The sequence below is a fragment of the Lytechinus variegatus genome, chromosome 12, assembly GCF_018143015.1.
Source record: "Lytechinus variegatus isolate NC3 chromosome 12, Lvar_3.0, whole genome shotgun sequence".
Taxonomy (NCBI): domain Eukaryota; kingdom Metazoa; phylum Echinodermata; class Echinoidea; order Temnopleuroida; family Toxopneustidae; genus Lytechinus; species Lytechinus variegatus.
In genome coordinates, this window is record NC_054751.1 from 33272290 (window position 1) to 33297908 (window position 25619).

At 36.4% G+C, this 25619-nt stretch overlaps 1 protein-coding gene across 1 annotated transcript; it reads right to left on the reverse strand.

Annotated features, from left to right (window-relative positions):
- Positions 1 to 25215, reverse strand: LOC121424652 (putative pre-mRNA-splicing factor ATP-dependent RNA helicase PRP1). The gene is made up of 12 exons (XM_041620389.1): positions 25099 to 25215; positions 10491 to 10809; positions 9291 to 9490; positions 8208 to 8409; positions 6866 to 7042; positions 5867 to 6121; positions 4498 to 4756; positions 3250 to 3441; positions 2501 to 2623; positions 1746 to 1936; positions 813 to 982; positions 1 to 388 (listed from the first exon to the last, which is right to left on the reverse strand). The coding sequence occupies exons 1-12, from the start codon at positions 25161 to 25163 to the stop codon at positions 277 to 279; spliced, it is 2265 nt and encodes a 754-aa protein (XP_041476323.1). The 5' UTR covers positions 25164 to 25215; the 3' UTR covers positions 1 to 276.
- Positions 25216 to 25619: the final 404 nt, after the last annotated feature.

The window sequence follows — 25619 nt, forward strand, 5'->3', positions numbered from 1 at the left end:
CATTCTAAATTTCACAATCTTTGAAATGTTTACATTCATTAGGGGAATTGATATAATTAGCAGCACTCGTTGGAGCAAACGCTACCCCCATATGTGAGCAATGTTCAAATGCTTGCATTACTTCAGGAAACAATTTTACAGACGTAGACATATAACAAAGGTACTTTGTGCTATACAACTTGCAAATTGTTTGAAAATAAGTCCTTTTGATCTTCACATAATTTACAATGAGTCCTTGGTGTGATGAAATGAGTCACATGATTGAGTCACATGATATTACTGTTTTTCCCATCCTTGTATCTTCATAGCAATCCTCTCCAGTATCCTCTTGGCTTCACATTGTGGGAAGTTGGTCATGTCGTAATACTGTGGAGCGAGTCGCATCAACCTAGCACAAGAAACAATAGTAGAGAATAGATTTCATGTGATAACACTGAATTTAGAAAAATAATGTCATAATAAAAGTGATATGGTGGTCACTAAGGTACAATACATTTATTTTTCTTGATTGTGAAAGAATTCCAGATTCTTATATGGTGGTATAACCTCCAAAAGATTGGTTATTTGTATTAAACTAATGATTTTGTTAAGCAATTCAATGATGTAAATTCATATTGTCATTTCAACACAATTTACAGCTCTATTAGTACAAAATATGATTACAAAGTGCAAACCTGATAAAAGAACAAATTCTTAGAGATAAAAAATTGACATTAATACTCCTGAAAAATTGAACTTCAAACAACTGTTTTCTTTGTTTGTGGGGGGGGGGGGTAAATAAACAAAAATTAAGTGAATATAAAAGAACTTACCAGTCTGCCTTGATGTCAGTGACCGTTCGGACATAATTCTTGGTAGTCAGTACAAATTCATTGTAAAGAACCCATTCAGGCTTGTGGTCAAGACAGGTGGATGGATGAAGTTGGACAACTTGGTTGTCTTTGACGGTCAAGTAATGACCAGTTCTTTCTAAGTGAGCAACCTGTAATGAGACATATCAAATAAGTGTGAAATATTTTGCACATTGCATTAACGTCTGCTACTTTCATGAATTTCAGTGCACAGAGAAATATATATATCTTTAGTTCTGAGTTTGAAATAAAATCGAAACACTAGGCCCTATGTTACAGTATTATTCTTTATTTCAAGGGAGCATTTCACAATTTTCATCTCCAGCCATTCTCTCTTAGAGATGTTATAAGCTACAAGAAATCCTTGCATCTGATTGGATGAGAGCAAATTAGTCTGAAAAAAATTGACAAAACTCTTCATGAAATGCTCCCCGGATGCCTTTGACTGTTTCACACCAACTGGTTGCTATTAGTCTGGTCAAATCAAACAATCAACCAGATATCTGAAGAGAAATATCTCCTTGGATATTAAATTTGTAAAGGATTATAATTGAACATAATTACCAGTGTAAAATTTAGAAACAGAAATATGAGTGAGAATCTATACAAAGAGCATGGTAACGATAAATTTTGTGAAATAACTTATTAGCTGATCAATATCCATTGAAAAACTGTATAAACTAGTAACACCAGTCAGTTTTAAGCACTAAGCCTGAAAAGAAGCCAAAACACAACTAAGCCAAATATGCTCTATCATATCAAAGCCTATAAAAGCGAAGTTTGTCAGACAAAAGCCTAAAGACTGGAATATTTGATTAACAGTTCCCCTACTAAAATTAAATATAAGATGCTCAGACCTTAAAATTACAACATTTGGGACTACATGATCCTTACCTGCATGAAGAATCCATTGACGAGAGCCTTCCGGATGTTCAGGTAGTAGTCCTTGCTGTTGAAATCTGTGCTGGTCCTCCGTAGAGCGAAGCGGTCCATGATCCTAGCCAGCTGCTGCCGTACACTGTCTGCAGACTTCAGGGAACGGAACTGTATGAAATTATCATAGCACCACTGGGGATCCTCGTGGTCTGGGTTGGTGAAAATGAGGAGATATGTTGAACAATATGAAGGCAAATATTAGTTACAAAGTAGTCATTGCATTAAGCCTCTCCACTTAATATCCCCTACCATGAAAAAAAAAATTGTGCAATCATAAAAAAAAAATTTTTCTGACTTATGAATACTAATTTTTAGAGGGAAATGCATGGAAACTAATCAACTTGTAAAACTAAATAAAAAAATAGGAGTTCTATAGATGGGGCGAGACACTTTTCAACCGATTTTCATGCACAGTGTAATCGTGTCATGTATTCATAAAAATTCTATTTAATGTAGCTTCACTCCAAAATGCATCTAGCCATTCCTTTACAGTATATTTTTGAAAGCAACAAATACGACAAGACAAATGTGACGGGGTAATACCATGAGTAAAGCGATATCTTTATGATGTATTAAACGCTATACAAAAGCGGAATATTATTAATGTTGTTGTTATTATCATAAAAATATGCTGGTAGGATTGACATGCACAATATGTTTTTACATATATAGCGCCCTGTAATCATGTCTGCACAGCTTTCCCCAAAACTTACTCTGCTTGAATGCATGGTAGACATTGAGTAGAGTCAAGTGATCACCATCGATGTGAGCAAACCTCATCTTAGCCTCGTCAGCCAGCTTCTTGGCCTCGTTGGGTCGTAGGAAGCACTGTGGGACTAAACAAAATTAAAATCGGGGGCCGCCGGCCGATTCCCCGCACTGTTTAGACCACTGCAGCAATAGCATCCCAACAGCAAGGGGGAAGGTAGGGATGGTGGGGTACACTATCTTAGATACATTGTATATGAATCCCCCCCCCCCCTCCACCACAACTCATACCCAACACATCATTGACAATGAAAAGAGGAATATTAGTACAAGAAAACAAGCTAATTATTATCATTTAACTACGCAATACAAAATATTTAATGCAATATCATTCCACAAGGACACAAAGAGCTTGAATCCATCTTCTAGATATAAAACAAATGAAACATATTTTTTGTAATAGAAAACATATAACTGGTAACATATATTCAAAAGTTCAAAAGTAGTAACCTATTCCCAACACCATTTCATTCAAATTAAAACGTCAAATTCAAAATGCTTTCTAACTGTAACACCATCATGAAAAAGTGCAATATTCCCTTTCACCTATTTGCAAAATATGTTTGACCTGTAAACCAAGTCAAAGCATTATCATTTGTAATGGCATGAATAACAGAGACAAAAATAATATTAACATGAACATTTATGTATAGCACCAGACAGACACATTCAAACCAGACACTTGATGCATTACCTGATAACATGGCTGTAACAGAAAGGATCTCATTGGAGCAGTTGTAATCTGTGCTGGCAATGACCATCTTAGCCAGCTGAGGGTCAAGGGGAAACTCAGCCATCATTGAGCCTAGACGGGTAAGGTCACCGCTATCATCCAAGGCTCCCAGGTAATTCAGCAGCTCTAGAGCTCTCATCAGAGTCTCAGGAGCTGGAATAAAAAAGAAATATGCTTTATTTTTTATCAAAGAAAGTCAAATGTCCAATAACTTGACATCTTGGGTTTGTTAACCCTATCTAGGCGGGGGGGGGGGGGGGGGGGTGGGTGCATCGGAGGCCCCCCCTCAACAAATCGGCGATATTTTCGCCGCGGAAAAATTTCTGACCGCGCCACTCGCTGACTCTTTACTTTCAAGTCTTGCGCAACTTTTGAGACCAATTTTGCGTCACCCGGGTACGTGGTTCCGAAATTACGCAACATTATGTAAGTGCATGTCAGACCAAAAATTGCTCAAAAACGTGATTTCGTGTACAAAGTCAATGCAAATTGTGTTTTCAACCAAAATTCATAAATGTATGATTATATTTAGTTTTGCTGGTCTAAATGTATTTATTTTATGCTTTTTATGATCACAGAAGAGTCCCCAACAAATTTCATTGAAAAGATGATGAAAAACAAAAGGTCAAAAAACAAAGAGATACAAAAGAAATTGCAAAAAACAATATAATACATAAGAAAATGATTTGATATCGCAATTTTTTTATGTACACTTGCTAAGAACACCACAAAAAGTTTCTATACCAAAAATTAGTACATTTGGAGCTTTATTTCGGGAGTTAGAGGAAAAAGTATGATTTTGCATATTAATTATGCATAAATAAGCATAATCACTTAATAGTGATTTGTATGAAATAAATTACTATACAATCTTGTAGATTATGTCCCAGGCAACCCGCGTGCCAATTTTCGGTGCGATCGTGCGGTCGATGGCCGAGATCTTAGGGGGGGCCTCCCAGGCCCCCCCCCCCCGGCCATATGAACTCACAAAATACCCCGGCCTAGATAGGGTTAACTTTAATTGAACAATATTTTGAAAACAAATTCATTAATTACTATGATTGTCAACAAATATTTTGTATTCTGGAATTCATTCAAAATGATATGAGCAACAATTAATAATTTCTTTATAACAGAGACATTAAAAAAACAAACACAGGGTGCCTGAAAATGTTTGCATGATTATGAAAGTGTAAATGGCGCCCTCACCTGGTGGATCCATGAAATCAAAATGAACCAAGTCATCAATACCAAGCTTTTTAAGCTGCAGAACCACAGTACCAAGGTTAGATCTCAAGATCTCAGGATACGTGTTATCCTGCATCTCCGTATCGTACGCCTTCTCAGTGTAGAGACGGAAGCATTTCCCTGGACGGGTACGACCAGCACGACCTGCCCTCTGTTGTGCGCTGGCCTTACTGATAGGTGATACCAGCAGAGATTCCACCCTGATACGAGGGTTGTACACCTGTCAAAGCAGTGGAATAGTCAAAATCGGTGGTTCATTTTTTGAGGAAATTTATCATGCTTTGTCATACAAGAGAAACAATAGGATGGTTAAGATGATAAGTGTTTTGTGTTAATAGTTGCAACCCAGGGGGGGGGCACTCGACCAAAAAAGTGGTAGGGATGTGCGGAGGCGAGACAAAAAAACGGAGGCCTTGGAGCGGGCTGATTGTAAAAAGGAGGGTCCTCGGAACAGGCTTCGGAACTACAAATGTTTGTGAAAACGGGGGTCCTTGGAACGGGTCACCTGCATGTGAGTGTGTAGGCCTATATGCATCACTTTGGAACGGGCATACGTGCATGCAGCTAGCCCAGCGGCACGGGCGCAGGGTGTGCTAGCGCAGAGGCGATAGTTGGACAGCGCTTTGCGGCCACTTTTCACCAAAATTGGCGTAACGGAAAATATGCAAAGCTTTGGAGCAGATTTCCTCCTTTTTCACGATAAGAAGAAAATGCTATGCTTTGGAGCAGCTTTCATTGTTCTTTTTCTCATTAAGACAAAAATGCTATGCCTTGGAACGGAAATTTGAGTGTAAGAATGGGGGTCCCCTCCGCGGCACATACCCACTATGCATTATATGCTGAGTCCCCCCCCCCCCCGGGGAGTTGTAACAGGGCAATTCCATAAGATAATTGACCTTTTTCACTTCTGACACCCATTTTTTTTTGCCTTTCTTCAATTCATGACCTGCCCTAGTCATGCTCATTTGAGAGCATTACACATTTTCATAATAACTGGAAAATAGAATTTCAGGAAGGTCCCACATACAGGGAGTTAAACATAAGCCTACATATTTCAGTGAACTGCCCAACAAGTTCTTGTATTTATGACTACAACAGAAAATTTACCCTTGGAACATTGCGTCAATCCTGTGGTATTGAAGATGAAATTCATGATCACCTCAATTTTTAACCTTGAACTATGTCTTTCACCTTTTTGCTTCTAAAGACTCTCTTATTTAACTATAACTCTCTATTTATTCAAAGGCTATTGTGTTTATCTTTACAAATCTCGCATTATTAAGCCATGCACTGAATCAGGAATCTGTTTTCACGATGTCATAAATCTAACCTTTTGCTTTGCAAATCCTGGATCAATCACAAACACCACACCATCGATAGTCAATGACGTCTCTGCAATGTTCGTAGATACCACCACCTTGCGCCCAATAGCTCCATTGGCCTTGTTTGGTGGAGCACTCTCGAAGATTCTCTGCTGCATAGGAGGAGGGAGGGTGGAGTACAGTGGGATGGTCTTCAGGTCCCCTACCTCAGGGCCAAGGTTGTCTATCTCTCGTTTGATTCGTTTACAGGCCTCTTCAATTTCCTGTAGATGTGACAAGAGATAAATAATTTAAGTATTGAGAGTTTGAACCACATGTAACAGAAATTCATATTGAATCTAACTATGCTGAGTATCACCGCATGTGCAAATATCTATGCAAGGACTTTAGGTGGATGATAAGTTTTTGTCCCTTGTTGCAAAACACCATTTTCAACTCAGAGATACTTTAATCATGCCCATTCCATCCAAGTATGAGTCTTGGTCATGTGAATCCAAGTATGAGTCTTGGTCATGGGATTATTAAAGATGTGAATCCTCTACAGTAGTAAAGGCTATTGTCAATGTCAACCTCATCAACTGTGCTAAACCCTGGCAAAATAAAGTGTGATATTTTTTTGGTAAGCAAGCAGATTTAATCTGTCACTACAAAAATGCAATAGCATGATTTGTTACCTAAAATATTTCTTACAGGGCTTGGAGTTCATGCATAAATCTAGCCCACAAGAGAGCATATAAGCTAATACTGCCATATTGCCCAAGCCATATTTGACAGTTCCAAGAAGAAATAAATTAAACAACTGCACCATTTGGGATATAATCAAAATAATAATTAGGCAATAACACCACTAACTGTATTTCATTCAGAAACATGGACTGATGCAGAAAACTAACTTAGGTAAGATTTTGATTTTGGCAATTATTAAATGACGATAACAAACAATACATCTATAATAACTCCATATTTATAATAAAGTCAGTATAAAGCAGAATAAATGATTTGCTCACCTCCTGACCAGTCAAGAAAAGTAAGATATCTCCCTCCACCTCCTCACACATATGTATCTGAACCACTGTACGTATAGCAGCCTCAAGGTAATCTCTCTCAGGTTCAGGGGTATAGAAGATCTCTACAGGATGGGTACGTCCAGGGACAGTCATCAGAGGAGCATCGTCAAAATAATGCTAAGAGAGAGATTCAGGATTAACCAATCATCAACTCAATAATGTAGGAGTTTATTTTGAACATTGTATTGAATGACTCTATTTCCTTTGATGTTACCTTTCCTTAGATCTCACCATTTCTACATTGACTCCTTTATTCATCTCATGCTTTACATTCTAATCTCACGCTTCACATTCCCGCTTCATTGCCATCCTTTCATCTCCTGCTTTGCATTCCTTATACAAAACCTTTGCAATATTCTTTTCTTCATGTTCATTCCATGGCTCAGTTGATTTACTCTGAATGGTTTAGCTTTTAGTAAGAGTAATGTTTATTCATAGAAGCTCATTTATATTCATTTGAAAGCCTTTATATTTATGTACTTCTTTTTGTATACAAATTATCTCATTTGAATATTTCTTGTTACAAAAATTATTAATGCAAATAAAAACCGAGGTTGAGGTTGGCACACCACAGGCAGATCAAGGAGTCAAGTTGTGTCTTGAATAACTCTGTAGGGATATACCACGCCCATAAGCTCGCAAAAGGCCAACCCTACCATAAGCTGCTTTATAACCAGGTATTCATATCAACCACGAAGGCATTGTGGAAGCATCTCTGTGTAGTAGAATCCTTCCACTGCCTATCATCTTTTGACTTTGTTTCTGTTTTGTTTCATCCTCCCTCTTTGGTTTTGTATATAGATTTTTGCTTTACTTATTTTACTTTGGTATGATTTGTTATTCTTTATATTGTTTGTATATTGCACAGCCTCTCTGAAAACCAGCCATTGGCTGATCGAGGGCTTTTCACCGTGTCTAAATAAAATCAAATCAAATCTTGCAAATCATCAAGTCACACTTTGCCACCCACAACCTTGGTGTTAAATGGATAGGATGCAAAAGCCGTTTTCTTAGTCTTAGCTGACGGTGTGAGACGATTATTTTGTCAATATTTGAAATTATCAAATACCCAATAGCGTGCAGCCCTGACTCAGCTGTATATTACAAGGTAAAAAAAACAAATATTTAAAAGGAGAAAAATCTATGAAGAAATTAAAATATGTTTAGAGAGAGCAAACATAATAAGCCTAAGGAAATATCTAATATTAAAATAATTTGACAATAAAATCAGAAAATTAACAGAAAGCATAAATTGTTTACAATTACAAAAATGTTTAAGTACCTGGAATTTTCCAGCATCAAGTGTGGCACTCATGACAACAAGCTTGAGATCTGCTCTCTGCCTCTCCACCTCTTTAAGTAAACCCATGAGGATGTCTGTAGCTAAGGTACGTTCATGAGCCTCATCAAGTAAGATCACACCATATTTCTCAAGCAAAGGATCGGTCATACCCTCCCTAAGCAACATACCATCTGTCATGTATCTGGAATATAAAGAGTAGAATTAAACTTTTTATTCTTTTTTTAAATTTATCTTTCATTTTGGTACATCCCCATAATGCAATTCACTATTGTGTTTGCCCTGTTTTTATAGTAGTGACGTGAAGGGTACAAAATAAAAACTTTGTTCAGGTAAATCACATCAATATTTAGATCTGTCTGATCAAAAGTTTTAGCATAGGCGGGAGGCGGAGTGACGTCACATCCCCTTAACGACAACAGCACTGACCTTAGTGCAATGAAAACAAAGTTTAAGAAACATAATGAAATAATGTCAGAAACATCACTGAAATTTCAGACAGATTCGTAAACTTCCAGATAACGAAATGGGTAAACACGATTATCACGACATTCAGCACAAAGTAAGAATGCAATGTTTGTGTATTATGCATTGTAGGCATGCCAAAACGCCACACTGCTGTACGAGTCGCTAGTGCATTGTTTTCATCGGTCAGTTGATAGGGCTCAAGATTGAAAATGCCTGGATGTTCGCCCCGACCGAAACAAAACCAGTTTGATTTAAACTTTTTAATAGAACAAGCAATTTCAGGATGCTATCTTTGCATCAAGTTTTCTGATACACAATAAATAGGTTCATACAATGTTCGATGCACTTTACTAAGAAAATTTATACCACTTAGCCGAGATGGCACTAGAAATTCAACAGTCAAATTAGAGTTTTTATAAGGAAATATCTAAAACAGCCTCTCTGATTTTGCAGACATATGATAGCCAAATATAATTCATGTTACTGATCCTTTGCTAAAATTTTAAGCACTACGTCCTGAGATGTGGAAATCTTTTTTGAAACTCCAAAGTCCCTGATGTATTAACATAACAGCTTTTTTGGTAAATAAGAACTCACTTGACAAGTGTCTTGTTTGAAGTGCAGTCTTCAAACCTGATGCTGTATCCAACCTCTTGACCCAAAACAACATCAATTTCATCAGCAACTCGCTGGGCTACACTCATAGCAGCTACTCTCCTGGGTTGTGTACAAGCAACACCCTTCATATTATTCACTGGAAACTTCCTCCTCACATACTCCATGCACCATTGAGGTATCTGTAAAACAAGTTATATGAACAGTTGGAATTAAATAAATTTCATTCACTGTTCAGTTTACAGCCAACAAATTACCCGATTCAGGCAATATAATAATAATAATAATATGTCCATTTATATAGCGCAGTTACTATGTGCATATACTCAACTGCGCTTTGATACTTGGTATCATATTATTACCCCGGCTGTAGCTGAGCCGCCATATCAATAGGCGCTAAAGCGTTAAAGGAATAAATCCTACCGGGTACCCATTCACCTCACCTGGGTCGAGTGCGGCACAATGTGGATAAATTTCTTGCCGAAGGAAATTACGCCATGGCTGGGATTCGAACCCACAACCCCCTGTTTCAAAGTCCGAAGACTTATCCACTGGGCCATACCACTCCACACAGTGGAGAACATGCGCATCTTCCCTATTCTCACTATTCCCTTCCTAGAACTTCTATTACATTCATGTCTAACTTTGCTGTTGCACACAAAGTACACATAGTCAAAATCTATCCCAACATCCAGGCTCTATGATAATCAATTAACACTTACATTTACCAACACTCTTCGGTACTGTACAGTTCTGAAAATTACATACACAAATACTTGTCTTGAAAGTGCAGATATTCTTGTTCATCCATGCACATTTTTGATTTGCCAGAGTCTTAGCTGAGGTGCCGTGGCCGAGTGGTCTAAGGCACCTGGCTATACATGGAAAGCCCAGGGTTCGATCCCGGCCGCGGCACCTATGCCCGTGAGCAAAGCATTTAATATGCAATTCTCTTTTATCCTGCTTTCAAATAAATGGAAATGCTATATGCATTATTGGTAACTAGGTGTGCACTTGTTTTAAAAAAAAAAAAAATCTTAGTTGAGTTATCAACTATGAGGTACACCAATGAAACCAACTCAAAACCGACCAATAGTATATCATTTAGTAATAACATAACAGCTTGTGTCAGTCTGGAATCAGTTTCTATGGTGTGACTGACCTGTATGCTCTCTATCTTACCTGTGTAGTTTTACCAGAACCAGTCTCTCCTACGAGAACAATAATCTTCTGTTCCTCCAGCATCTTCATGAACTTATCCTTGTATTCCCAGACAGGCAGTGTTTTCCTCTTGTTCAGGATTGTGAAGTATTTTTGTGAGTAAGGAGTGAGATTCAAAGGATTGATGACTACTGTAGGAGTTGGTACGGATATGGGTGCACTGGTAACCCCTGAGGATTCCCATCGTGATCTATCCCTGTCACGGTCTCTTCTATCACGGTCCCTATCACGATCTCTGTCATCGTCTCTGTCCCTCTTTTCCCTCTCTCGATCCCTGTCCCTGGTGTAAAGGAACAATGCAGAATTCATTAACTGGTTGGTCTAGTTTAATACACTCAACAAATTGCAACTAATTTGATGATGTTCATTTGTCAATTTGCAACCGATTTCAAATCTTTATAAATTCATGTTTTTTTTTAAATAGAGAACAAGGATGCCATCATACATGTAGCTCTGGGTTTTCTCACATGAAAGTTACAATACATCCAACAGTACATGTATCTATGATCATTTACCATGGTAAAAATGCTCATTAGTCACGCAAATCAAAATCAAGGATTCCATGGAGACAACCATTTAATCCCAATCAGGCCTTTAACTACATGCATAGGTAATAGGATCAACTCCTTCTTCTGGCGTTACTCGAACACATCATAGTAGCCCGAAAGATGAAAAGAGAAAACTTAAGATTAATAGAGATTCTTCTCCATTGCCACTCACCATCTATATTCATTGGTACGTTTCGATCCTGCATGTGTTACGCAGTTGATGCATCTTTTCATTGTAAAAATGATTTATTCCGAAATGTACTTTGAGGATTTGTGGAATATGAATATATCAATGAATAAATAAAATAAAATATATAAATCTATTCGCATGACACAAGTGGGTACAAACTTGAAAAAAAGGCATTATTAGGGGTCGTATCGCTACATGGATGAAAAAGTCTATCATCAGCAATGGGGTAAGAGCCCAGTTACAAGCATTCATGAATGAGGCATTTGTGATTCATGTGAAGCTCAATCCCAGTGAAGGAAGGAAAGAAGTGTCCACATGCAAATCATGTTCACATTTGTTGGAGACAAACAACAATACTGAACAGCGACACAAGGAAAAACTTGCATACATGGAAACAATGTACAGAGGAAAATTTAGTGAGCTGGAAGGACCTGATGGCTAAAAGACACACAGAGAGAAAGAAGCTATAAGAAAACAATCAGTAGCTAGAAAGGAAACCAATAAGAAATGAGTAGCCTCAAAGAATGTAATACCCGATGGAGTATCGATTTGGTGCTGAAATAAAAGCACTACATGTACACTACATGTCCATGTATGCCGAATTCAGGTTGCACATGCTCTTCATAATAAAGGAAACCTTACACTTCAGTATGGTATGATAGAACGAAAGGGAACCTTGGGCACATTGCAGAGGTGGAAGTTTCTTCTGGAAGCGAAACTTATTCAATGGGAATGAATTAGCAGCCAGCTCTAGCACCCGACTATATCCATGCAATTAATACATAGTGTGGTGGAAGTGACTGGCTAAGAGAGGGTAGCAATGCCATGACAGATAGGTGTGTTACCAACATTGCTGAGGATGCACAGCTTGAAGAGAAAATCAGGAAAGGGTTAAATAAGCTTAGATGTGGTATGCACCTTTTGGATTCGATTGCAAAGAAACCTGATGCAATGCTGACATCACTGGACAAAAAGCGGATAGTTCCAAACAATAACGCAATGCCATACCACCAGCGAGGGGAAAGTAATGCACAGGCTCTGATATGTGCTGCTGAGAAGCGCTTCAACAATGCTGCCACTGGGGATATTGCATACTTAAGACCTTGAAGGATAGAAGCTTTATCAATTCTTTACCACGTTTGGTTGGTAACCGCTTCCAATATCCTGTTTCATAGTGCAGCAAGTAAAGCGAGGTAGGAGATGGGATGACAGAATATTTTACTAAGGTGATGAAACCTTCACATGACCTGCACAGAGCATTCATGAACGCATGGACAACAGAAGCAAAGACTGATGTCCTATGCCTGGCCCTTGATATTGAATCCGATGGCCCTGATTGAATCCGATGACCAGGATAATATATCTGTGAAGCGCTTAGACACGTCGTTCCGATGTATTAAGCGCTATATAAAAGCAAATTATTATTATATTATTATTATTATATCATTCATCACATGTTGACTGGTCTATGGATTTGCCAGTACTTAGAGTAAACTTGATTTGAAGTTCTGAACAAAATGTTTCAAAATGCCCATCTTCACTAAGGAGTGTCAGAAGGACACAGAACTAAGATTCTACTCTTGAGGTAATTGCCTTCCAAGGCCAGATTCAGGATGTGAAGAACTGGATGATAACCCAAAATCCTACCCCTGGAATGCATCCACACTCTCCCACATCCTCACTGCAATGGTGTTGAGATCATAAAACAGCAATTCGCATTGACAGGCGCGTCCATAACGTGGGGAAAGAACAATAGGAAACAAGATGGCGTAAACATCTGGCGAGTCTCTCCTGTCTTTTCATAATATTTTTCTCATTTTTTTTTATGAATCTTGTTTAAAAATGTAATCGATAGTGTAGAAATGTCGGAAATCATGGAAGTGAAGTTGTATCCCATTTACAGATTTAGGTAGGGTGGCAATGGCACCAGATTTGTGCTGTAGACATGTGTCAATAAAGTCAATGGGTGGATTTACCTCAAATTTTCATTCTATATTTTGAGTGCACAATGTAGTGAAATGAAGCAACATCTTCACATTTTTTGGTAGCCAAGTTGATTATGTGACATGTTTTCATGGCAGCTCACAGAGGCTAAAACAGTCTAGGTCAGCATAAAGACTTAAAAATGCCCATTTTCAGCCACTAGCCTACATACTATAGCCTATGGGAATGGGCCGAAATGTTGTATACATTTCCAGACACATTTCATGAAGCATTTAAGCCTATTTTTCACTATTTAGGAAATTTTATGGAAGTTTTGAGCAATGTTCTTGACAATAATGCTGATAAAGAATACCGTATGTTAAGGTAATGCTTTTGAGTAGAAATTCCGTTTTGTTTTTTTCGTTGTCCTACCTAATTTAGAGCTAGATCTTTTAGAAGGAAAGTACATGTAGGTGTTTTGCCGTATGTGTAGATGAATACAATAGACTCCCTGGGTTCGTGGAGAGTAAGCATACGTTAGTATGGAGTTCTGTGACTTTTGAAATCTTGAAGAATCCAAACAAATTTGATATCATTGGAAAGCTTGTGAAAAAATAAAAAGAATGGTGCTTCAATCAACTCACTGTCTGATATATTGACAGAGATATTTCAATATACAGGAAAAAATAGGCAGATTTTTTTCTGTCAAAAAAAAATATTAAAGGCTTGAGTGGGGGAGACAGATACTTTTTGAAATATTAAAGGAATCCCAACAAATTTGATATCATTGGAAAGCTTGTGAAATAAGAAAAAGAATGGTGCATAAATCAACTCATGATGTCAAATATTGACAGAGATATTTCAGTTTAAAGGGGAAAATGTGCAGATTTTTTTACAGCAAAATTAGATTTTTCATAACTTACACAAAATGCAACGAATGGGACTGTGTAATACTCTTTTTTTTTTAAAGTGCAATGCGCTGCTATGCTGGGCAAGGCATGCCCTGAAATTATACATCATTTTATTCATAAAATTTCAAAGTTTCTCATGGTATACATGTAGGTTTCTATAGGATTTTTCCTCCTCTGGCTTTACTGGCTTCATACTTGTTTTTACATAGGTGCACAGACAGATACAAATTCTGAAAGTGGCATTTTCACCGAACTCCCTAAGTTACGTTCGTAAATGATTTTTACTCTTGACTTTAGAATTAGGAAAAGCCTCCTGATCCCACTCATTCAATGAAGAAGGTTATGATATAACCTTGTTCTCAGTTACATCTCCATGTGTGGCAAAATAAGGTTGGCAATGTTTGGCTTATTTTCTCTTTTTCTATGGGAAAAATGGTTGATTTTCTACACTGTCGGGTATCATTACAGGCTTACAGCTATTCATCATATAACTTGGCTCTCATGTAAATTTAATTCTTTTTAAAAAAAATTTTATTAAAAATAGAGATTGAAAAATGAAAATTTTCTTGCCATATTACTTTCCACCAATAGAGGGCGTACACAAAAATATGCCCAAAATTCAAGTTTTTGAGTGCTCTGGTGAATACAAATATTATTCCCCCAAGTTACTAATGAAAAATAAATTGCAACTGTATAGAAATTAGTAATTTTGGTCACAAAAGTGATATTTTAATGATTGTTTAAAGTGTGTGCTATGTACAGCATTGGCATACCATAGTACTACCTGTAGATTCCCCACAGGCAGGATGGTTGCAGTGAACAAGTGCCTGATCTTGGCACTCATTCAATGAACAAGGTTATGATGTAACCTTGTTCTCACTTATATCTCCATGTGTGGCAAAATAAGGGTGGCAATGTTTGGCTTATTTTCTCTTTTTCTTTGGGGCAAATGCTTGATTTTTTTTACACTGACAGTTTCCATTACATCTATTATTCAAACAACTTGACTCTTATTTAAATTTGATTCTTTAAATTATTTTTTTCTTAATTAAAAATAGAGATCAAAAAATTAAAATTTTCTTGCCATATTACTTTCCACCAATAGAGGGCGTACAAAAAATATGCCCAAAATTCAAGTTTTTGAGCACTTTGGTGAATACAAAAATTATTCCCAAGTTACTAATGAAAAATAAATTGCAACTGTATGGAAATTAGTAATTTGGGTCACAAAAGTGATATTTTAATGATTTTTCAAAGTGTGTGCTATGTACAGGCAGCGCGTTTCCGTTTTACACCCTGGCGAAGGCATTTTCCGGAAAAGTAGCCAAAAAGCGACTAGTGAAGAGTCTACGTCTACGTTTGTTTACATTATCAGCTGGGCGCGAGATCCAAAGTCCGCACCGAAGTTATCCGCAGAACCGTACTTGCAAGTGCAGCTGAGCTTATACTTTCCAGGTTCAATACGAATGTTTGCCTTGATCATTTGCCTTGCCGATTTGCTGATGTCTGTCTTTCTATCTGTCTATATATCTATCTCTCAAATTCTATCTCTATCTATCTATGTAACTGCAGTATCTATATATCTTCTCTGTCTCTCTCATTCTTTATCTAACATCTATCTATCTCAAATTCTCTATCTCTCTCTATCTATCCATCCATCTCTTTCTCTATTTCTCTCTCTCTACCTACCTATGTAACTACAGTATCTATCTGTTAATTTGTCGCTCTTCTCTCTCATTCTTGATCTATCTGACATCTATCTATCTCTCAAATTCTCTATCTATCTCTCTCTCTATCTCTCTATCCATCTATCTATCCATCTGTCTGTTCTCTATTTCTCTCTATCTATTTATCTATTTTTAACTATAAGATATCTATCTATCTGTTAATTTGTTAATAATCTTCTCTGTCTCTCTTTCTTTAATTATCTATTTAATATCTCTCTATCCATCTGTCTGTCTTTCTATTTATCCAGGGCGCGACAAACCCGCTTGCCCGATTGCCCGGGGCAAGTGAAAATGACGTGCGGGCAAGCACCTCTCAAAGTCAATTGCCCGATCGGGCAAGTGGTTGCTGCGTCTTTTTTTTCTGTACCGTACCTCGTTTTTCCATAAATCATCTAAAATCCACACTCAAAATCATGAATAAGCCTTAAAAAATAGGAGTAGCGCCGTTTCAAATTCCGAAATTGCGTTATTTTTTCTGTACCACGTATTTCCATACATGGTACGGTGTGGTACCAGTTATGAAAAAAATCAACGCAATGGCCGGGAAACAGTTGAATGTAGTATAGGGGTCCATTATGACTACCACCATGTGCAATTTCTAATGCACATTTTCCACCTTCCGATATCACAATTCTGTGATAAAATAATTAGAACTACACAGGAAATAAATCACAGAGTCTAGTAACTTCGCATTGGTGAGTTGTCATGTCATTCGGCTTTGCTTTTCAAAACGGCCTATTAACATCCAAAATAACTTGCCTTATTTGTTAATTATAACTTAAAATTCATTTGTTTCCCTTTTTGAGGGGATGAGGTAAATATCAGACAATAAATCATCAAACAAAGCTCCATCTATTTTACAAGGCCGGCGGGAGGCTCACACATGTGCGCATACTACCTAGCCAGTCTGAGCTCTGTCTCTCTGCCAGAGCTCTGGGGGACAATTCGCTCAGTAAAGGCCACAATGATGGTGATTTTCTGTTTCAGACAGAGTTTACATTTCGGGTATATTATTCAAAACTTCCAATAAAGTTTGATGATTTCTTCATTGTCATGTATATTTAAGTTATTAATGAATACATTCTCACCAAATTTAGACTCCCCCATAGAGAAATGCAATTTTCGTGGAAGTCTGCGTTTTCAAAGAACTTCAGGAAAAGTTAGGGTATGTGGGCCTTTATTACACGGCCGAGTACCGGTACAGGTTATTGTACTGGAATAGGCGAAGTAGAAATTAGATATTGAATTCATTTATATCAAAGTTCAACTCACAGTCACACCCACACAAACACACCCTCGCACACACACACACACACCCAAGATTCTAAGCATAGTGAAAAAAAATACTTAAAAATCATACAATATTAAATAATGTTACTAATAATTCATTAATAAGTGAACAGGTATTATTTAAAAAATTGGGCAAGCAGTTTTTTTCTATCGGGCAAGCAAATTTTTTCATCACTTGCCCAACAGGGCAAGTGACGAAAATTTTTTTTGTAGAGGCCTGTTATCTATCTATTTTTTTAACTTATCTATATGTTAATTTGTTAATATTCTTTGTCTCTCTCCCTCTTTATCTATCTAACATCTATCTATCTCTCATCTATCTATCTCTATCTATCCATCTGTCTGTTTTTCTCTTTTTCTCTCTCTCTATCTATATATCTATCTATCTGTATCTATCTATCTGTTAATTTGTCTATCTTCTCTGTCTCTCTCATTCTTTATCTTTCTATCTAACATCTATCTATCTGTCTCTCAAATTCTCTATCTCTCTCCTTCTCTAGCATCCGTCTGTCTTTTTTCTCTCTTTCTCTTTGTCCGTCCATATTTCTATTTATAACATCTCTCTCTCTCTCCCCCTATCTATCTATCCTCCCTCTTTCTCTCTCTCCCCCTCTCCCTCTATATCGACCTCTCTGTCTCTCCCCCTCTCTCTATTTATCTATCTACATGTATCCATCCATCTCTCCCTCTTTCTCTCTCTTTCTATCTATCTATCCACCTCTCTCTCTATCTCTCTCTCATTCTCTCTATTTCTATCTATCTATCTATCTGTCTATATCTATTTATCAGTCTTCTATATCTATCTTTCGGCAGCTTCTAAGTGTATCAATCCATCAAACTTCAATTTGTCTTTCCATTATAAGTATCTGTTTATTTTGATTTTGTCTGTCATTCTATTCATTTAGTTAATAATTTATTTTTAGAAAAAAAAAAACTATCATAAACAACGCGACTGCAAAAGCATGTTCGGATTTCACTCCTGACTGCCGCTCTCTCTGTACATGAAGTGCCGAGGAACTCTGTGCTCTGATCAGTAACTGTGCAAATTGCATGCGGTGGTGGACTCGCCTGTGTCGCACGCTGCATGCAACCAGCGACGTGTGTAGACTCTTCACTAGTCGCTTTTTGGCTACTTTTCCGGAAAATGCCTTCGCCAGGCACTCATTCAATGAACAAGGTTATGATATAACCTTGTTCTCAGTTATATCTCCATGTGTGGCCAAATAAGGGTGGCAATGTTTGGCTTATTTTCTCTTTTTCTTTGGGGCAAATGCTTGATTTTTTTACACTGACAGTTTTCATTAGACCTGTTATTCATACAGCTTGGCTCTTATTTAAATGTGATTCTTTATATAATTTTTTCTTAATTAAAAATAGAGATCAAAAAATGAAAATTTTCTTGCCATATTACTTTCCACCAATAGAGGGTGTACACAAAAATATGCCCATAATTCAAGTTTTTGAGCGCTCTGGTGAATACAAAAATTATTCCCAAGTTACTAATAATAAATGAATTAAAACTGTATGGAAATCAGTTATTTTGATCACAAAAGTGATATTTTAATGATTTTTTAAAGTGTGTGCTCAATACAGCATTGGCATACCATAGTCCTACCTGTAGATTCTCCACAGGCCAGATGGTAGCAGTGAACAAGTGTCGCCAGGGTGTAAAACGGAAACGCGCGTACAGGCATTGGCATACCATAGTCCTACCTGTAGATTCCCCACAGGCAGGATAGTTGCAGTGAACAAGTGGATCTTGGCTATTAAACCCCGACCGCAAGGAACTTCGCCATTCGCGTTTGCAACGTTCTCGCCAGTGTAGAACACACGCGTCGCATGCGACACACGCAAATTCCACAAGCTCCTGGTGCGTCACGCGCAAAAAGTGAGCGACACGGGCAAAAAAAAAATTATAAAAAGTGAGGGAAAATTATAAAAAGTGAGGGAAAATCATCGAAAATAATTGTTGCATCATTCATCATCAATCCTCAAAAATATAGAATGTTTCAGAATCATTTCGGCAACAGACAAACTACGATCTTATCACTTGACCGGATAATATCCATGCATAGACACTGGCGCATTTCCACTTCCAGCCGGCTAGCCAGCCACCCAGCCACGCTAGCTTTGCCAGCCCGCTGGCGCGGGTAGCTAGCTGAGCCAGAGCCGGACCTGCACGCAATGTTTGGAACTGAATTGTCCGCGATGCGACGTAACTTTTCATTTTTACATGATACCGTATTCTGATAACTTTCAAGAAATTTTGATTTTAAAATTAATTGTTCCATATAATTTTCCTGCTAATTACTTGCTAAGTATATTCTTAACGCTCATTCTCAATTTCTGCTGTCATGTAACAACGAAATAATTGTTGAAATTCTTGAATGTATGAACTGTAATAGGCTTGGAATTGGCTGCCGCGACATGCGTATGGCAAGCTATTTTAACATTTTCTGATATCAAAAATTATTAGATTTCTTGATATCAAGAATTAATTTTTTGAATTCATTTCTTGATATCAAGAATTAATTTTTTGAATTCATTTCTTGATATCAAGAACTCATTTTTTGATATCATAAAACGATTTCTTGATATCAAGAAATTAATTCTTGATACCAAAAAACATTTATTTTTATATCAAAAATTAATTTCTAACTTGATATCAAGAAACCAGTACTGATTAATCATCAGAATGATTTTTTTTCAATAAATTGACGATCGAATTCAGAAATGAATTCTTGATATCAAAGATTCATTTCTTGTGATATCAAGAATTCATTTCTTTAAAAAAAATCAGATTGATTTTTTGCAATACATTGACGCTCGAAATCAGAAATGAAAATTAATTCTTGATAATAAGAATTGATTCCTGAATAAATATCAGAATGATTTTCTTGATATCAAGAATTCATTTCTTGATATCAAGAATTAATTTCTGAATAAAAATCAGAATTATTTCTTGCAATATATTGATGCACGAAATCAGAAATGAAAATGAAGACCTTGATATCAAGAATTAATTTCCTGATATCAATAATTCATTTGTGAATAAAAATCAGAATGATTTCTTGCAATATATTGATGCATGCACAAAATCAGAAATGAAAATGAAGATCTTGATATCAAGAATTAATTTCTTGATATCAAGAATTTATGATTGAAAATCAGAATGATTTATTGCAATACATTGACCCTCGAAATCAGAAATGAATTCTTAATATCAAGAAATAAATACTTGACATCAAGAAATTAATTCCTGATATTAGAAAATGTTAATGAATGTTAAAACGGTTTGCGATATAAATGTGGATGATTTTGTGAAAGAAAAAAAGCGAGATCCCGGGAGCGAGATGTTAATGTTATTTGTATGACAGCTAATTGCTGGATTCACCATTTATTTTTCATTCTTTCATCTAAAACAGACTATAATTTCTTGTATTGTTTTTCACATGTGTGTACAGTTCTATTGATTGATGTTCTGGGGGGGGGGTGGCGTGAGATCGATGTTTAGGTATTTTTAATCGATATGTCGTGCCAACTCCCCCGCCCCTAGATCCTGCATCGTACAGATTCTTTCATCTAAAACAGACTATAATTTCTTGTATTGTTTTTCACATGTGTGTACAGTTCTATTGATTGATGTTCTAGGGGGGGGGGGGGGGGTGGCGTGAGATCGATGTTTAGGTATTTTTAATCGATATAACTCCCCCGCCCCTAGATCCTGCATCGTACAGATCAGAAATATGCCTAAGACTTTGCAACATCTCTCTAACGGGAATTTGAATTGCAAAATGATGAAAATGGTCAACAAATTTTCGAAGTCTCAACCTGAAAAAAAATAAAGCATGGTAAAAATGAATAAGTGATTTTGTATATTTCCAATATTTCCCAACTGAAAATTAACTTAGTGAAAACACACGTTCGTGATACGTAGGTGTCATTTTCAAGTGACCAAACATTAAAGTGGGAGTTCACCCTGACAAAAAGTTTATTGTAAACATAGCAGAACTTAAACATAATGATAAGCATTGATGAAAGTTTTACGAAAATCCATCAAAGACTTTAAAAGTTATTAGAATTTGTATATTTTTTTTTTTATTTGTATAGTCGCTGATTGAAAAAAAAAATCAATGAAATGTCCGTCACCACCCAAAGCAATCGCTCTCATGGCTCATGTTTTAAAATGACCTCAGTGGCTGCCCAAATGATACCCAAGAGAAACGATTTTCATCTCATGTTTACCTGATTTAATGGTTCAGCAAATCTTGGCAGATTATCTAAATTTGTTGTCGAGTGTCCTGATGACAGATCTATCCCAGCTGCTTCACCCAAGGTATTACGCAATGTACCTTATATGACGTAGGAGGTATCACTTGCTTTGGCTGTAGCTTCATTTTTTTATTTCTTAAAGAGTTCATAGCAAAAGCCTAAAGGTATATAAAATATATTTTAACTCGTTAGGACCTCAAAATTTTTTAAAACATTCCTAATGGATCGTTCATTAATCTGACATTTTTGTGACTTCTATTTCGTTTTATTTTCTTTCCCGCGGTTGTCAGAAAAATGCGTGATTTATATTTATTTTTGGAGAACGGGAGTCCGTACCGAAAGGTATATTAAATATATTTTAATTCATCAACACATCAAAACAATGTTAAAACATGTCCTGATAGATCGTTCATTAATCTAAAATGTTTGTGACTTTTGTTCTTTTATTTTCATTTCCGCTGTTGTCAGAAAATTGCGTGCTTTATATTTCTTCTCGGAGAACGGGAGTCTGTAACGAAATGTATATCAAATATATTTTAAATCATTAACACCTTAAAATAATGTTAAAACATGTCCTGAGATAGATCGTTCATTAATCTTAGATGTTTGTGACTTCTGTTCTTTTATTTTCATTTCCGCTGTTGTCAGAATAAATGTGTGAATTTTATTTCTGAGAGAGTTCAAAGCGAAAGGTATATAAAATATATTTAAACTCGTTAGGACCTCAAAACAATTAAAAAAAACATACCTTATCGATCGTTCATTAATCTGAGATTTTAGTGACTTCTATTTTGTTTTATTTTCCTTCCCGCGGTTGTCAGAAAAATGCGTGATTTATATTTATTTTTGGAAAACGGGAGTACATAACAAAAGGCATATCAAATATATTTCAACTCAAACACCTCAAAACAATGTTAAAACATGTCCTGATAGATGCGTGATTTATATTTCCTTTCGGGGAACGGGAGTCCGTACTGAAAGATATAATAAATATATTTTGATTCATCAACACCTCAAAACAATGTTAAAACATGTCCTGAGATAGATCGTTCATTAATCTTAGATGTTTGTGACTTCTGTTCTTTTATTTTCATTTCCGCTGTTGTCAGAATAAATGTGTGAATTTTATTTCTGAGAGAGTTCAAAGCGAAAGGTATATAAAATATATTTAAACTCGTTAGGACCTCAAAACAATTTTAAAACATACCTAATCGATCGTTGAGATGTTTGTGACTTCTATCTTGTCTTATTTTCTTTCCCGCGGTTGTCAGAAAATTGCGTGTTTTATATTTCTTCTCGGAGAACGGGAGTCCATACCGTAAGTAATATCAGATATATTTTAAATCATTAACACCTTAAAACAATGTTAAAACATGTCCTGAGATAGATCGTTCATTAATCTTAGATGTTTGTGACTTCTGTTCTTTTATTTTCATTTCCGCTGTTGTCAGAATAAATGTGTGAATTTTATTTCTGAGAGAGTTCAAAGCGAAAGGTATATATATTTGAACTCGTTAGGACCTCAAAACAATTTAAAAAAAACATACCTTATCGAGCGTTCATTAATCTGAGATTTTAGTGACTTCTATTTTGTTTTATTTTCCTTCCCGCGGTTGTCAGAAAAATGCGTGATTTATATTTATTTTTGGAAAACGGGAGTACATAACAAAAGGCATATCAAATATATTTCAACTCAAACACCTCAAAACAATGTTAAACATGTCCTGATAGATGCGTGATTTATATTTCCTTTCGGGGAACGGGAGTCCGTACTGAAAGATATAATAAATATATTTTGATTCATCAACACCTCAAAACAATGTTAAAACATGTCCTGAGATAGATCGTTCATTAATCTTAGATGTTTGTGACTTCTGTTCTTTTATTTTCATTTCCGCTGTTGTCAGAATAAATGTATGAATTTATTTCTGAGAGAGTTCAAAGCGAAAGGTATATAAAATATATTTAAACTCGTTAGGACCTCAAAACAATTTAAAAACATACCTAATTGATCGTTGAGATGTTTGTGACTTCTATCTTGTCTTATTTTCTTTCCCGCTGTTGTCAGAAAATTGCGTGTAAGTTCTTCTCGGAGAACGGGAGTCATATCAGATATATTTTAGTTCATCAACACCTTAAAACATGTCCTGAGATAGATCGTACATTCATCTTAGATGTTTGTGACTTCTGTTCTTTTTTTTAATTCCGCTGTTGTCATATACATGTGTGATTTTTATTTCTTAGAGAGTTCAAAACGAAAGGTATATAACATGTATCTTACATGCAACTCGTGAGGACATCAAAACAATTTTAAAACATACCTAATCGATCGTTCATTAATCTGACATTTTTGTGACTTCTATTTTGTTTTATTTTCTTTCCCGCGGTTGTCAGAAAAATGCGTGATTTATATTTATTTTTGGAGAACGGGAGTCCATATATAACGAAAGGCATCTCAAACACCTCAAAACAATGTTAAAACATGTTCTGATACTGATAGATGCGTGATTTATATCTCCTCTCGGAGAACGGGAGTTCGTACTGAAAGATATATCAAATATATTTTAATTCATTAACACCTCAAAACAATGTCAGAACATGTCCCGATAGATCGTTTATTAAACTTAGATGTTTGTGACTTCTGTTCTTTTATTTTCATTTCCGCTGTTGTCAGAATAAATGTGTGATTTTTATTCTTAGAGAGTTCATAGCAAAAGGTATATAAAATATATTTTAACTCGTTAGGACCTCAAAACAATTTTAAAACATTCCTAATAGATTGTTCATTAATCTGAGATATTTGTGTCTTTTATTTTCTTTTATTTTTCTTTCCCGCGGTTGTCAGAAAAATGCGTGATTTATATTTACTCTTGGAGAACGGGAGTCCGTAACGAAAGGCATATCAAATATATTTCAACTCAAGCACCTCAAAACAATGTTAAAACATGTCCTGATAGATGCGTGATTTATATTTCTTCTCGGAGAACGGGAGTCCATAACGAAAGGTATTTCAAATATGTTTTAAGTCAATACAGCTCAAAACACTTTAAAACATTTCCAGACAAAAAGACCCATACATTTTTAGATAAACAGCAACTTAACATTTCAACATTTTGCCGATATCAACTCTAAGTTAGGTATTGGTGTGCGCCGCCGATTAGAACAATATTACAGTGAACCTCGCGGATTGGCAATGAAACTTGACTTTACTGGGATCAAATCATCAAAGCACATGTGAAAATCAAAACATCACGTGTAAAATCGGCCACCACCGAATCGGCAGGTTTGCGACACGCGTAAGAAAAATCCTGGCGAGAACGCGGCGTTTGTGATGTGCACTGCCTTCGCGCAAATCAAGTTGAAGTCTCCAGTTTGCTTGGGGATCCCGGCGGGAGAATCTCCAGATCAGAAGTTACCTGAGGTTGGAGTCTCTGCATAGCATCGCACACCTAACACATTTTTAATACTGAATAGTCAAAAACCATGCAGCCCCACGCTGCATCCTCATGACATCACTCAATACAAGTAACGACACCCGTATGAACCGTACGGTACCGGTATCCACAATGCACATGTCACGATATTATCTCTGTCACTCGCTCAGCTCAGGCATTATTTTCTGCAACACTTGAAGACAATAAAAAACAATTTTTCACGTATTAAAAGATTGGAAAACATAACGAATCAATAACAAGTCATCTTCATTACCTATAATCAGATTCTCCCTTTCGTTTACTGTATGAATCGTCGATATCTAAACGTCTTTTCGACATTCTCGTCGGATTTCTCGCAGCAGACCCAGCGCAAAAACAATTAATCAATGTGACGGTATTTACCGTAGAGGGCAGCAAAACAGGCCTTGAGAGAGAGTTGAGAATTTTAGAGCACCCGACTACCACCATGAAGTCCGCGGTTCGAGTTTCCGGCACGGGCACGGCCATTGTCCAATGCATTGCTCTTTCATCTTACATCAAATAAATGAATTTATGCATTATACGAACGTGTGCATGTGTTAAAAAAATAAGAAGAAGCTTACACTCAAGAAGGAAGAATTATGAAGGAAGAAGAAGAAGAAATTAGAAGAAGAATTATTTTCTTTTTTTCAACACTCATCATAAAAAGCATTACAGAATTCATACAAGTACATAAGATGAGATAAATATAAGAATTAAAATGAAGGCATATTGATCAGGGTTGACGAGCAGAATTAAAGGAGGTATAACATGGAC

What these genes read in the sequence shown, in the direction of transcription:
- LOC121424652 (XM_041620389.1), bottom strand. Translation starts at nt 25,163, where the DNA reads ATGTCGAAAAGACGTTTAGATATCGACGATTCATACAGTAAACGAAAG. An exon ending in AAGGGAGAATCTGATTATAG is followed by an intron (nt 10,810 to 25,098) that starts GTAATGAAGATG and finishes CCTTTACACCAG; the next exon opens with GGACAGGGATCGAGAGAGGG. An exon ending in TGATTTCATGGATCCACCAG is followed by an intron (nt 3,442 to 4,497) that starts GTGAGGGCGCCA and finishes TTTTTATTCCAG; the next exon opens with CTCCTGAGACTCTGATGAGA.